Source organism: Papaver somniferum, chromosome 7 (genome assembly GCF_003573695.1).
Source record: "Papaver somniferum cultivar HN1 chromosome 7, ASM357369v1, whole genome shotgun sequence".
NCBI lineage: Eukaryota > Viridiplantae > Streptophyta > Magnoliopsida > Ranunculales > Papaveraceae > Papaver > Papaver somniferum.
This window is the reverse complement of record NC_039364.1, coordinates 183,898,719-183,910,307: the sequence shown is the minus strand read 5'-3', so window position 1 is coordinate 183,910,307 and position 11,589 is coordinate 183,898,719. Positions and strand designations below refer to the sequence as shown.

Below are 11,589 nucleotides of genomic sequence, written 5' to 3'. Positions count from 1 at the left end.
CTAGGATCAATTTTGAGATGCCCAATACCGTAGGCTTGTACTTTGTCATCGACAATTTTAATAGTGTAAGTTTATATCTTTATTCATTTCTATAATGAACCTCGATGAACTTCGGACAATCATAACCCTAAGAGACAGTTAACAACCTCAACTCAACTAAAATAGGCATGTAAACATATATTACTCAATCATCCATATTAATAGATAAAGACAATAGTTAACAGTTTTTATAAAGGTATTGCATAGTATCATAGTTTGGCTCAATTCATACAACTAATTTATTGCGCGAACTATGGACAATGAGCATAATATAACTGAAACATGGACATGATAAAACAAAAGTTCGACTAACTTATCAGAAAGAATACCTTGAGAACCTGGGTGGATGGATAAAACTTTCAGACAGAAGTCCGAGCATGTGGTGCCCTTCTCAATACGCTTACGGTACAATCAAACATGGCCTTCAAAGATAAATGAAATTCATTAGATCACTAAATTTCGTAAGGCTATCAATCAATACAAAAAAAACTAAAAAAGTAGTAATTAGTTCTGCATAATGCCCTACAAAACCCTAAGTGTAATAGCTTGTCACAAAGAGTACCTTCAGCCTTGAAAGTACAATAAAAAAATCCGTAATAACCAACGACCAAATTGCTAAAATAGCAAGATTTGATTCGCAAAAGTAAAATAAACTATGAAAACACTATAGTGGCCAACCTATTTGATTCACAAAAGTAAAATAAACTATAAAAACACTATAGTTACCAACCTAACACCTGTAAATATTCTCATAATCAAAATCAAACCAACAAACCAAATAGAAATATTGACGGATGCAGAATCAAATAGAATCAAAAAGATCTAGGCCATTAACTGTATCAAATCAATAAACTTACAAAGTTATTACCTTTGGTTAAATATGGTGTTGATTCATACACCATTTAAATCTAATCTAATAGTGGAAATAGGAATTCCAAAGTAGAAGATCATAATTTTTCATAGCGTCAATATGTTGATGTGTATTGCATTACAAATATGAAAATTGGAACCAAATCTTAGATATAAAGAACAAAATGAGAGAAGGATAAATCGGGATTATGGTTAGTTACTTAACTTCCGCATGGAAGGAAGCTTTAGAGATTGATTCTTGCAACCGCGAAGAAATAATCTAGGGTTTATTTCACCGAGAAAAAATATGGGTTTGATTAATTAGGTCTTGATAAGAAGAAAACAAACATTAAAACATCAAAATAAGAACATGGGATAATCTAAAGATCAAGATAGCAAACCCTAGATCAAATGCACCTGCTTTGAATTGCTTACCAAATACACATGTTTTGAATTTCTTCTCAGTATGGGATTGCAGGTAACTCAGCCAAGGAAACGAAGAAGAAGAGAAAAGCTCTCTCGCTTCGTCCGCCACTCCCTCCATCGCTAACCAAACCTCGAGGAACTCAACTCCGAAGAACTCAATTAATTAATAAGAAAAATAAAATTGTTGCCCCACATTCCCACCTCGTAACAATACCGGAAGTTTTCCTGGCCGTCGAAGTTAAACTCCATCCGGAGTATCCCGACCGACGGATGATAATTTTCGGAAAATCCTGTCCACTGATTGACTCTTTGATCAAGGAGTCAAACACCACCTTTTTTATAACTAAAAACTAGGTATCGCCGGAGCCTTACGGCCCGGCTCAACCTCCAGTTATAGTATTAACTGTACATACATTAAAACATATCACAACTTAGTTTATGTATCCAATTATCATTTTTTTGAAGCATATATGTATCCAAATACTTTTAAAAGACTACTATTATAATGATGTTCACATGTATTTCATGAAATAAATGCCTATATGAAATAGTATTATAATATTGTTCATTAAAGACCTAAAACATATCTATATTGTAATATTGTTTCTGCTTATGAAAAAAGATTAGATTAAACATCATTACAATAGGATTGCATATGAAAAAATGTAACCCTTCTAAAAGAGTAAATCAATAATACCAAATAAATAAATAAAAAATATGCATAGATATGTACATATTCATACATGTTGTAGTCTGCATTATCACATGTATCACGTTCAACCAAAATAAGAAAGCAATAACATATGTTGATTAAAAAACAACATAGAAACAACCATTAATTTTAACGTAAAACGTAGTATGACATTACCTTTTAATCCAATTTGATATTTTCTAGTCATTTATTCTGAAACCAAATCTATGTCTTTGAATTGCGCTCGACTTCTCGTATTCTTTCTTCAAATTTATACACTATTTTACCTTACTTTCATTTACGTTCTTTCTTGATCCCAATTTTATCCATGTTAACATTGTATTTGTTGTAGACGTTCTTTGAATTTTAACATCCTACGTTATTTTTATATATTTATTTTACTTCTCATTCATCTTTGTAATAATATTTTCCAAATTCTTCTATTTGCGCTTTGGTTCGTGAAAAGACTCATATTATCATGCTTTCTATATATTTGTTTTGTTACTTGTTCTCTCATGAATAAAATCATTTCTTTGTCTCTTTCTTTTAGTATTTTCTTCTTCAAAACAATATCTGGAAAACAGAAATTCTCTTTTTTAATAATGCAAAGATGTCTCCGTAGTTCTTTTTCATTTGACCCTTCATTAGACTCTGAATCTTCTCTAAAAAAATCCCCGATGAAATAAGCTTCAAGCATTTACTGTCACGTGATTATAGATGAGTTGCAGAACTTTTTTTCTTGTATTGTTAATTCGTCAGTGTCATCAAATTCTGAAATTTGGCTACACATGATGTCATTCTATTCTTTTTCTAGTTTTTGATATTTTCTAAACTTTGTCAGTTCATGTTTTTGTCATCTCTTTTGGTTGTATAGTAGAACCTCCTATGAAATAATCCGCGATATATTAATAATCGCGCTAAAATAATAGTTTTTTCGGTCCCGAGTCGAGGACAACATACTAAATTAATAATTCATTAAATTTATAAATTAATATATTTTCAAAACTATATATAAGGAACCCACAATTGGGGGATACCACAACAAATTGGGGGATACTCATAGTTATACGGGACCAGATTTTGGTTAAAGGGGAACTTTTTATAGTGATGAAATGTCAACAGTGTCCTTCACTTTAATATAAACTAAAAAGAAAACTTTAGAAGTATCCCCTCATTATTTTTAACGATTATTACTGCTGCTCCTCCTCTTCTTCTTCTTCTTCTCTTCTTCCATGACTTTTTCGATTCATCGTCGATTAATCGTCAATTCTAAAAATTTCTTCATCGATTAAATTCTCATATAATGGTGGGACCGCGATACAAAAACGTCCAAAGAAAAACAATAGATCCTGGTGTGGGAATTTCTGCTCGAAATAAAGCAAAGCCGCCTGTTTCGGAAGAAGAGGAAAACAATTCCGATGATCAACCACTCAATACAATGGCTCCGGTTAGAAGGTGAGTGAATTCCCATCTATTTTCGTATTAATTTGCTTAAATTTGATAGGTTTTCATCAAAAATTAGGGTAAATTTAAGTTAACAGTTGAGTTGTCGGTATTGCTTTGGGTTTGAATGCAATACCGACCGGCACTTTCGGTATTGGTATGTGTATAAACACAATACCGACTGGAACTTTCGGTATTGGTATGTGTATAAACACAATACCGACTGGGGCTTTCGGTATTGGTTGGGTTTTGAAGGCAATACCGAAAGTAGTGTCTGTATAGGTTTTTAAATCTAGTTGATCGAAATTCCATTTATGAATTGGATTTGGTTTGGGGTTTGAATTGATCTTGAGTTTTCCTGCTGTTCATAGCCATTAGCAGTGTTTAGGGAGTCCACTTGAGCTTTCCTGCTTATGAATTCAATATTCTTAGTTGAGCCCATGATATCAAATTGTGGATGAAAGAGATTGTAGAAGTTGTTAATAGAGTGCAATTAACCATCTTTGCACTCTAGATGCCGGTGATGAGTATACTGAGCTAGTAAAGAAGGAACATTGACTTGTTTCTCTATTGTTGCTTATGGTTGAAATTTTGATACGTACTAGGTTGCTGCTCAAGTTGATTCTTGTCAGTTATTCTGATCAGTACGGTTCTTAGATAAATATGCCTGCACTTAGGGGACACTTGAACAGGGAAGAATTTTGTCTAGTATATTCATGATCATACAGTCATGTATACTGTTATATAATCCTCTCATGATAACTTAAAACTGTGAGTGTTGTAGGAAGTTTTAAGTTTCGTTGTCTTGGCCTCCTGTTTGGTTCGAATTTTTTTGAAGTCTGATCAACCAAAGTGAATTATGCGAAAGTAAAATTCTTATATAGGGATTTCGAGGAAAACTCCATGAATCAACGACCACAGTATACAACCGTTCATTCTCACAAAACTGAAATATCATCAAAACTGAAAATATCAGCTCAAGGAGAGTGTATTCCTATTTCATCAAAACTGAAATATCAGCTCAAGGAGAGTGTATTCCTATTTACTTGATTATATTTTTGGATTCATGTGGTGTATAACTAGATTGTTTGAATTGCAAGTTGTTAATAGAGTGCAATTGACCATCTTTGGGTATCATTGAAATATCATGAGTACACTCTTACATTAAGAACTAGAATTATTACTTTGTTTGTTGATGCATAGTTTTTAATGTAGTGTTTATTGATGCATGGTTTAGGACAAAGAATAAAGCTAAGAGATCAAAGGAAGTTGAATCTTTGAAAGGAAAAAGAGTTGTTGGCTCTCCACCTTCCATTCCAAATCGTCATGGTCGCAATAAACGATTAGGGGCGGACAACCGAGGTGATGATGGACCCCCTAGAAATCACAGTACTATATCCATTCGTGAACCTACCGAAGAGGAGTTGAAAAGAAGAAGTTGTCAACCCGAAGAAGAAGAAGAAACTCTGTTGATAAGAAGAAGTTGTCAACCCGAAGAAGAAGAACATGTTCCAGGAGAAGTTCACGTACAAGAAGAAGTTCAACGAAAGAGAGTAGGGAAAGTGGCACCGAGCACTTTCCAACATTGCTATCTCAGCTATGGTGTTTGATTTTGACATAGGTGAATATGTTATTTGTTTGATTTTGACATAGGTTTGGGCTTACGAGCACTTTCCAACATTGTTCGTGGACAACCGATTGTTGAAGATCAATGCAAATTGGCATCCAGAACAGCCTAGAGCCCTTAAATACGTGTGGAAAAAGGGTCCAATTTCAGGTAACAAGAGTAGGATAGTACAAATGAGATTAGCTTTAGACCAAATGTCGATCGATAAGGTAGTCTTTGATCCTTACAAGTTGGAAAGATATCTCTTACAATGTCTTGTTATTCCCGAAAATGTTTCATTCTATAACGGACCGTTGTTTCACACGAGTGGATATGTCATGTACAATCCATGGCGTGTAATGCGACAACTTGGCTTTAAGAAATAAATTGTCAATGAGGGAATGTTTAAGGCTTTCGAACATGATTACGAATTTTCCAAGTCAACTCCGAAGAGGTTGGTCACGGTTTACATACCAACACCGCTCCTAGTGCATTGGAGGGATAGAGAACGACTTTGTATGGTAAATCGTAGTACTTGGACGCTTGTGGGAAACGGCGATGAAGTGGATCCAGGCTACTACCAAGATTATAGAAGCTACTCTCATCCTATTGTGATACGTCCCGAATCTGTGGAAGTTCATCCTCGGCCAACGATGGAAACGCCGCCTACAACTTTTACTCCTCCTCCTCCTCCCAAATATCCTGATTCACTTCGACATCTTTTTCTATCTGTGGTATGTTTGTTTTTAATGTCTAATTACGTATGTTTTTCGCTTACTATTTTTGATCGGTGTTATGTATTGTTCATGTTGTCTAATTATGTTTGTTGGATTAAATGCAACAAAAGCGAAAGTGAGTTGGTGGTCTTCGGAAATGGCTTAGATGCAAGGCGGAAAAAGGAGAGGTGCTCACTCTCGAATAAATTCGCTTACTGACTATGAAACTGCAGAACGTCGAGAATCCCGAAGCAAAGGAGTTGTTTGATGAAAACAAGAAAAAACGGGTAGTCAAGAGAGTGAGGCGTGAGTGATTGAAGATGTTGTTATATGTTTGTTTCTTTTTGAACAATGTGTGTTTGTAGTTAACTTTTGAACAATGTGTGCTTGTCGTTAACTTTGGATTTCAGTAAAACATACTTAACTTTATGTTTAAGTAAAACTAGATTACTTTGTGTTTAACTTTGAAGCTTCTGTTCTTTTAAGTAACTCTAGGTTTATTGAGGAAATCCTAAGTTCTGTTTATTTTTTGGTCACTTTCGGCATTGAAAAAGAATATCCCGATAATGCCGACAGTACAATCGGTATTGGTTTTGGTACCCCAGTACAATGCAGAAAGTGACTTCAAAATCACATACATACTGCCTATTTTTCTATCACTTTCGTCATTGTTGTTTTTACCAAAACCAATGCCGAAAGTCACCAAAACTAAGGCAGAGAACATGTGATTTTGAAGAAGCTTTCGGTATTGTTTTTGGGTTCCCCGACAATGCCGACAGTTTAGAAAATTTCAAAACACTTTCAACATAAAGTTGTGAAGTTAAGAGTACATGATAATTCGTGGTTCAACAATTAAGGTAAAAATAAGAAAAAAGATTCAAAGATCAAAATACAACCAGGGATTCCCTATAAAGCTCATTTCTCATCCATTTCAATTGTTGTCGTCTCCTCTCAGGGAATTGAAAGGTCCAAAGCATCCCAAAGTTGGTGATTATCTTCGTACAACTCCATCCATTCGTTTGAGTAATTGGGAACTACTTCCTTGTTTTTAGTCATCGCACAAACCGGTGGTAATGGACAATTTTCCTTTAATTTGAGAATGATGAAATGATTCTCGTTCACAAACGCTAAAGCCATCCTTCTCTTCTTAAGAGATCCTTCGCACTTTTGCCACTTTGGTGTGAACGTTGATGACGCAGTAGGGCTAAAATAATGTACCACACAGTTAAATGTATCTGCTAGTAGATGCCCACATACCGGCATTTGCATCCAATATTCTGAAGGAAGGAATGCCATCGGCTCCTTAGGCCCAAGAACGCGAGCATGCAAATTTTTGAACCCCTTCTCATCGTCGACCGCATGTTCATAAAACCTCTTCTTCTCGATAAGTGTTGCGGCCATCCTCCTTCTAGCATATTGCCATTGTGTCAACCCTTCGTTATCCGCCAAACTTAAGTATCCTAATTGCTCGGTCGCAGCATAAAAACCACAATTTCCATCTCCATCGACATCATCCGTATATATTATGTATTCACGAATGAACTCGGGTAGTTGATTCATGTACTCTTGTATTTTAGTATGATACGATCGACTTGGTCTACGTGATTTTGGATCCCTAGGTGTTTTCCTATCACCGTGAAGTAGAGTGAGTATATCCAACCCATCTTCTACATACTCTAAGGGTCCAAGTGGGACATACACAAACTTCCTCGGCCTTTCCCTCCTCCTCTTTGGGATTTGTGCTTCATCAATATTTTGAACCGATTGTGCACTCTCATCTTGTTGAGTTTGCATTGGTGTACATAATCCCTTCTTCGCACTTTGTCTCTTCTTTGGTGTCGGTTGTGAACTCCCATCATCTTCTTGTGGTGTTGATGTAGAAACTTCTTTTTTCGGCCTTCCTCTTTTCTTTGGAACCGTTTCTGAACCAACGTTGGAAATATATTGTGAATTCTCACTGTTTTGTTCTTGAGGTGTTGATGTAGAAAGTTATTTCTTCGGCCTTCCTCGCTTCTTTGGTACCGAGACTTCATCATATCTCGCTTCGGAAATCTCAAAAGCGCATGGATCTCTTTTCTTACTCTCTTGACGCTCCACCTCGCGTCCAGTTGTTTTTTTCAAGATCTTCCTTTCTTTTGTCCTTGACAATTGGGTTTGAGGTCTCCCGGGTGGCTTTCCTATTATTGGTTCATTCAAGTCACGTGTCCATGGGCGAGTAATTAATCTTAGTTGGCTCAACAAAATCTGTCGGGTTGCCGAGGTTCCGTGTGAGTTGAAGAATTCTATTCCTTCATTTGTTTCCCATGGTGATTCTCCGACAAGTTCCGTAGGAGGAGGTGTAAAAGATAATTGTTTCCAAAACGGATCAATATATTCGAGAGGTATCACTTCTTTATACTTAATAAGCATATGCTGACACGGAAGACCCAAAGATGACATCGAAGTACATATGCACATATCACCTGGACGGCCTTTTTCTATCTCATAATCTAATTCTTTCATCATATGTTCTATTGCCCAATGTGACACATTATATTCTATTCCCCGGAGAAACTTTTCATGCTTCAAAAATGTTGTCATCCTCTCCATTGAACTTTTTTGAAATGCTTTGGTAATTCTATCAATATCATTCTTGAAATATTGCTCCATTGCTTCCGTCACCGTAACAATATTTTCTTGATTAGAATCAAGAAGTTTCTTCAAGCGACCGTGAGCGGACTCCGCAATACTAGTGGACTCATTACCATAGTTTCTATATCGGTTCGTCCATGCTCGCACAAATTTTTGTTTTAACGGATCCAACCAATTTTTCCTACTATAAGAGACCGCGCTTGGATACCTTTCATTCCACCGATCAATAAACTTCTTCAAATTTTCTTCGTATCTAGTTTCGGTGATAAACCAAACCAAGGAATCCAAATCTTTTATAAAACTTAACCATTTATCGTGATTGGCTTTATGTTCTTCGTCCACTTGCTCTTGAATTTTTTTTCTCTCCTCTTCTTGATCTTCCGGTGATAGTAGCTTAAAGCGAACTTCTTCTTCAAGTGCTTCTTTCTTTGAATTCTTAATATCCGCCTTTGGTGGTTCAATAACCGCATGGCAATTTTTATTCACGTTGACTACAATGTGGAACGTGCAAAGGAAATTTTGTGCATACGGAAAAACTTCAGAAAGTTTGTACATTAATCCGTCATCATAATCGGTTATTATGACCCTTGGAAGATCATTACCTCGAAAGAGTAACTTCAATTGGTTTAATTCCCAAATATAATTATAATCCTTCTCGTTTCTCATAAAACACCAAGCTAACGTGAATGTTACCCTATCCGATGTGTGACCTACAATGTTGAACAACGGCATATGATATTTGTTTGTCTTGTAAGTGCAATCCATTATAAGAACCGGGAAGAATGATTGAGCCAATTGTGCCATCAACGGATGAGCAAGGAATATTTGAAGAACCTCACCGTCTGGACCAACTTTTTCCGTGTGTGTATAGTTGTGATCGGTTGCTAACTTTAGAAATTCTTGCATAACCTTCCTACCTTGCCAACGTTCCCTTCTTATAGTGACTTGTGCACTATAAATTGTACTTAATGAAGACACATTATCTGGATCCTTGGCCTTAATGCCGAGTAGCATTTTACTTGGTGCGGTGCCTCTTTTATATAATCTCTCTACTTCCGCGAATTCATGAGGTTTAAGCTTTGCCACCAAGCAGTGCCAAACAAAAGAGTCTGGATCCGGATGATTATGGCGACCGTTCCATACTTTACTTTTATATGCATTTCCTTTCCAATTGAACACAAGCTTGAAGGGGCATCCATCCTTCCTTGTAATAGTCTTGTAATTCTTATTAGCCTTTTTTTCATATACATAATCCTTTTTTTTGTGGCTGTTTTTAGCATACGACCCAGCTCTCTCGCAAGTCATCTCAAACCGAATATCTTTACCTTGAGTATTTCTCACTAACACACACTTATTCTTAAGAGCCGTTTCTTTAGCCCAATTTATTGCCTCTTCTTTACTCGTGAATTCCAAATCAGTCGCATACTTATCGGAAGTATCTGGTCCCAATTGTCCCGCAGGCCAAGGGTATGATACCATCTAACAAAAAAAATGGCCATTATATGATTAGAATCGGTATTGGAAAGCTAAGTATATGCAATGCCAACAGAACTTTCGGCATTGTCGAATAAAAAATTGATGTGCCGACTGAACATACAAATAATGCCGACAGTTGGGCCTTCAGTCGGCATTGAAATTTGCATCCCCGACAATGCCGAAAGTTGATGATTTGTGGGAGCAAAACCAACTGTCGGTGTTGTTTTTGTGATGAATTCAATGCCGACTCAAATAGACAAAAATCACCTCAATCACATCAAATACATAAATACCTGATTATTTGGAGAGCTTGTATCATTAGTTTCTTCTCTTCTCTCCTCTACACTTGTTCCCTCCTGTGAAATTTGATTTAGAATTTGATTTAGGGTTTGACTTGGGGGGTTTTCATGGATGGAAGTTTCATTCTCTATATATTGTTGTAATTGAGAGTCATAAAAATCAAGGTAAGCACTTCCTTGTTGGTGACATGAGGATTCCCCTACATCAAAGTCCTCATTAGAATCTCTCATATCACTCAAATCTCTCAAATTCCTTCTTCTTCTTTATCTTCTTATTCTCTCTATTTTATCAACTAAAAAGATAAAATCAATATCTAAAGTTTAATCTTAATGGGGGATACTCAAGGGTGATTTAGTCATTACCTATTTTTTTGGATAAGGGGTTTTTCAAATTACTTCATAATGTTTTTTTTTTTTGAGTATCCCCCAATTTGTGGTGGTATCCCCCAATTATGGGTTCTATATAAGTCCCTCGTGATATATAAATTAATAACTCTCCAATTATATAAAATAGTTCTACCTTATGCTGATTTGATAAAGAGTGACTCAATTGTTGTGACTTGGTTTATCTTGAAATTGATGTTATATTGAATTTCATCTAAGTATTTTCTTAACATTAAAAGAGTTTTTCATGTTGTTGTTTCATTACATGTAATAAAAAATTTGTTCAATATCTTCCCAGTTACCGTAACTTATTTATGTGAAGGTGGCTCTGTAATGTTACTTCCATCTTCTACTTCAACATCATCATTTTTATCGTCAGTCAACAAATATGAAATTATATGTCCTCGAGGGTAGTTCAAAAGGTTACTACTTTTTTCTCTGCATATAATACCTTAGACAGAGATGTAATAGTAAATATTCATACAACAGGTTAAAATATTATAATTAAAATGCAAAAGAATGATATCGAACCCTGGTTACAGAAATGTGAGTATTTTCTCCTGACATATTCACCTGTTACAGAGTTTTTTATTCTTACTAAGCATAACTTTGATATTAAGTATCAAAAAGATATACAGTCCCATGACTTTATGAGATGAAAATAAAAGGAGAAGCGCACTTAGGGAGTTTGTGCTTTAACTTGCAAAAATGTATTTAATAGATGTCTTATGTAAGCGTGGTTAAGAAAATAAGTATTTCCATATCATTCAAACTGTAGTAATATCCCCATTGAGGAAATAGGTTTCCTAAGATAACTTAAACCGCTAAATCTAATTTGTAGTTCTTTATTATTTGGATTCCAAAAATAGCACAACTAAGTTAAACTTGATTTCCTATTCTATCTGATAGGATTAGTTGGTTAAATTTAGTTAGAGCATTGAGTTTCAAGACTACTATTGTAAAATCTTAAAATTGAGCATACTAAAGGAATCACAGAACATGGTTTGTTAAAAATGAATATTATTAATA

General features: G+C 35.4%; 1 protein-coding gene across 1 annotated transcript; it reads right to left on the bottom strand.

Moving 5' to 3' along the window:
• Nucleotides 1-6,721: 6,721 nt before the first annotated feature.
• Nucleotides 6,722-10,407, bottom strand: LOC113295663 (PKS-NRPS hybrid synthetase CHGG_01239-like). The gene is made up of 3 exons (XM_026543991.1): nucleotides 10,171-10,407; nucleotides 7,852-9,880; nucleotides 6,722-7,692 (listed from the first exon to the last, which is right to left on the bottom strand). The coding sequence occupies exons 1-3, from the start codon at nucleotides 10,405-10,407 to the stop codon at nucleotides 6,722-6,724; spliced, it is 3,237 nt and encodes a 1,078-aa protein (XP_026399776.1).
• Between the last annotated feature and the right edge of the window lie 1,182 nt (nucleotides 10,408-11,589).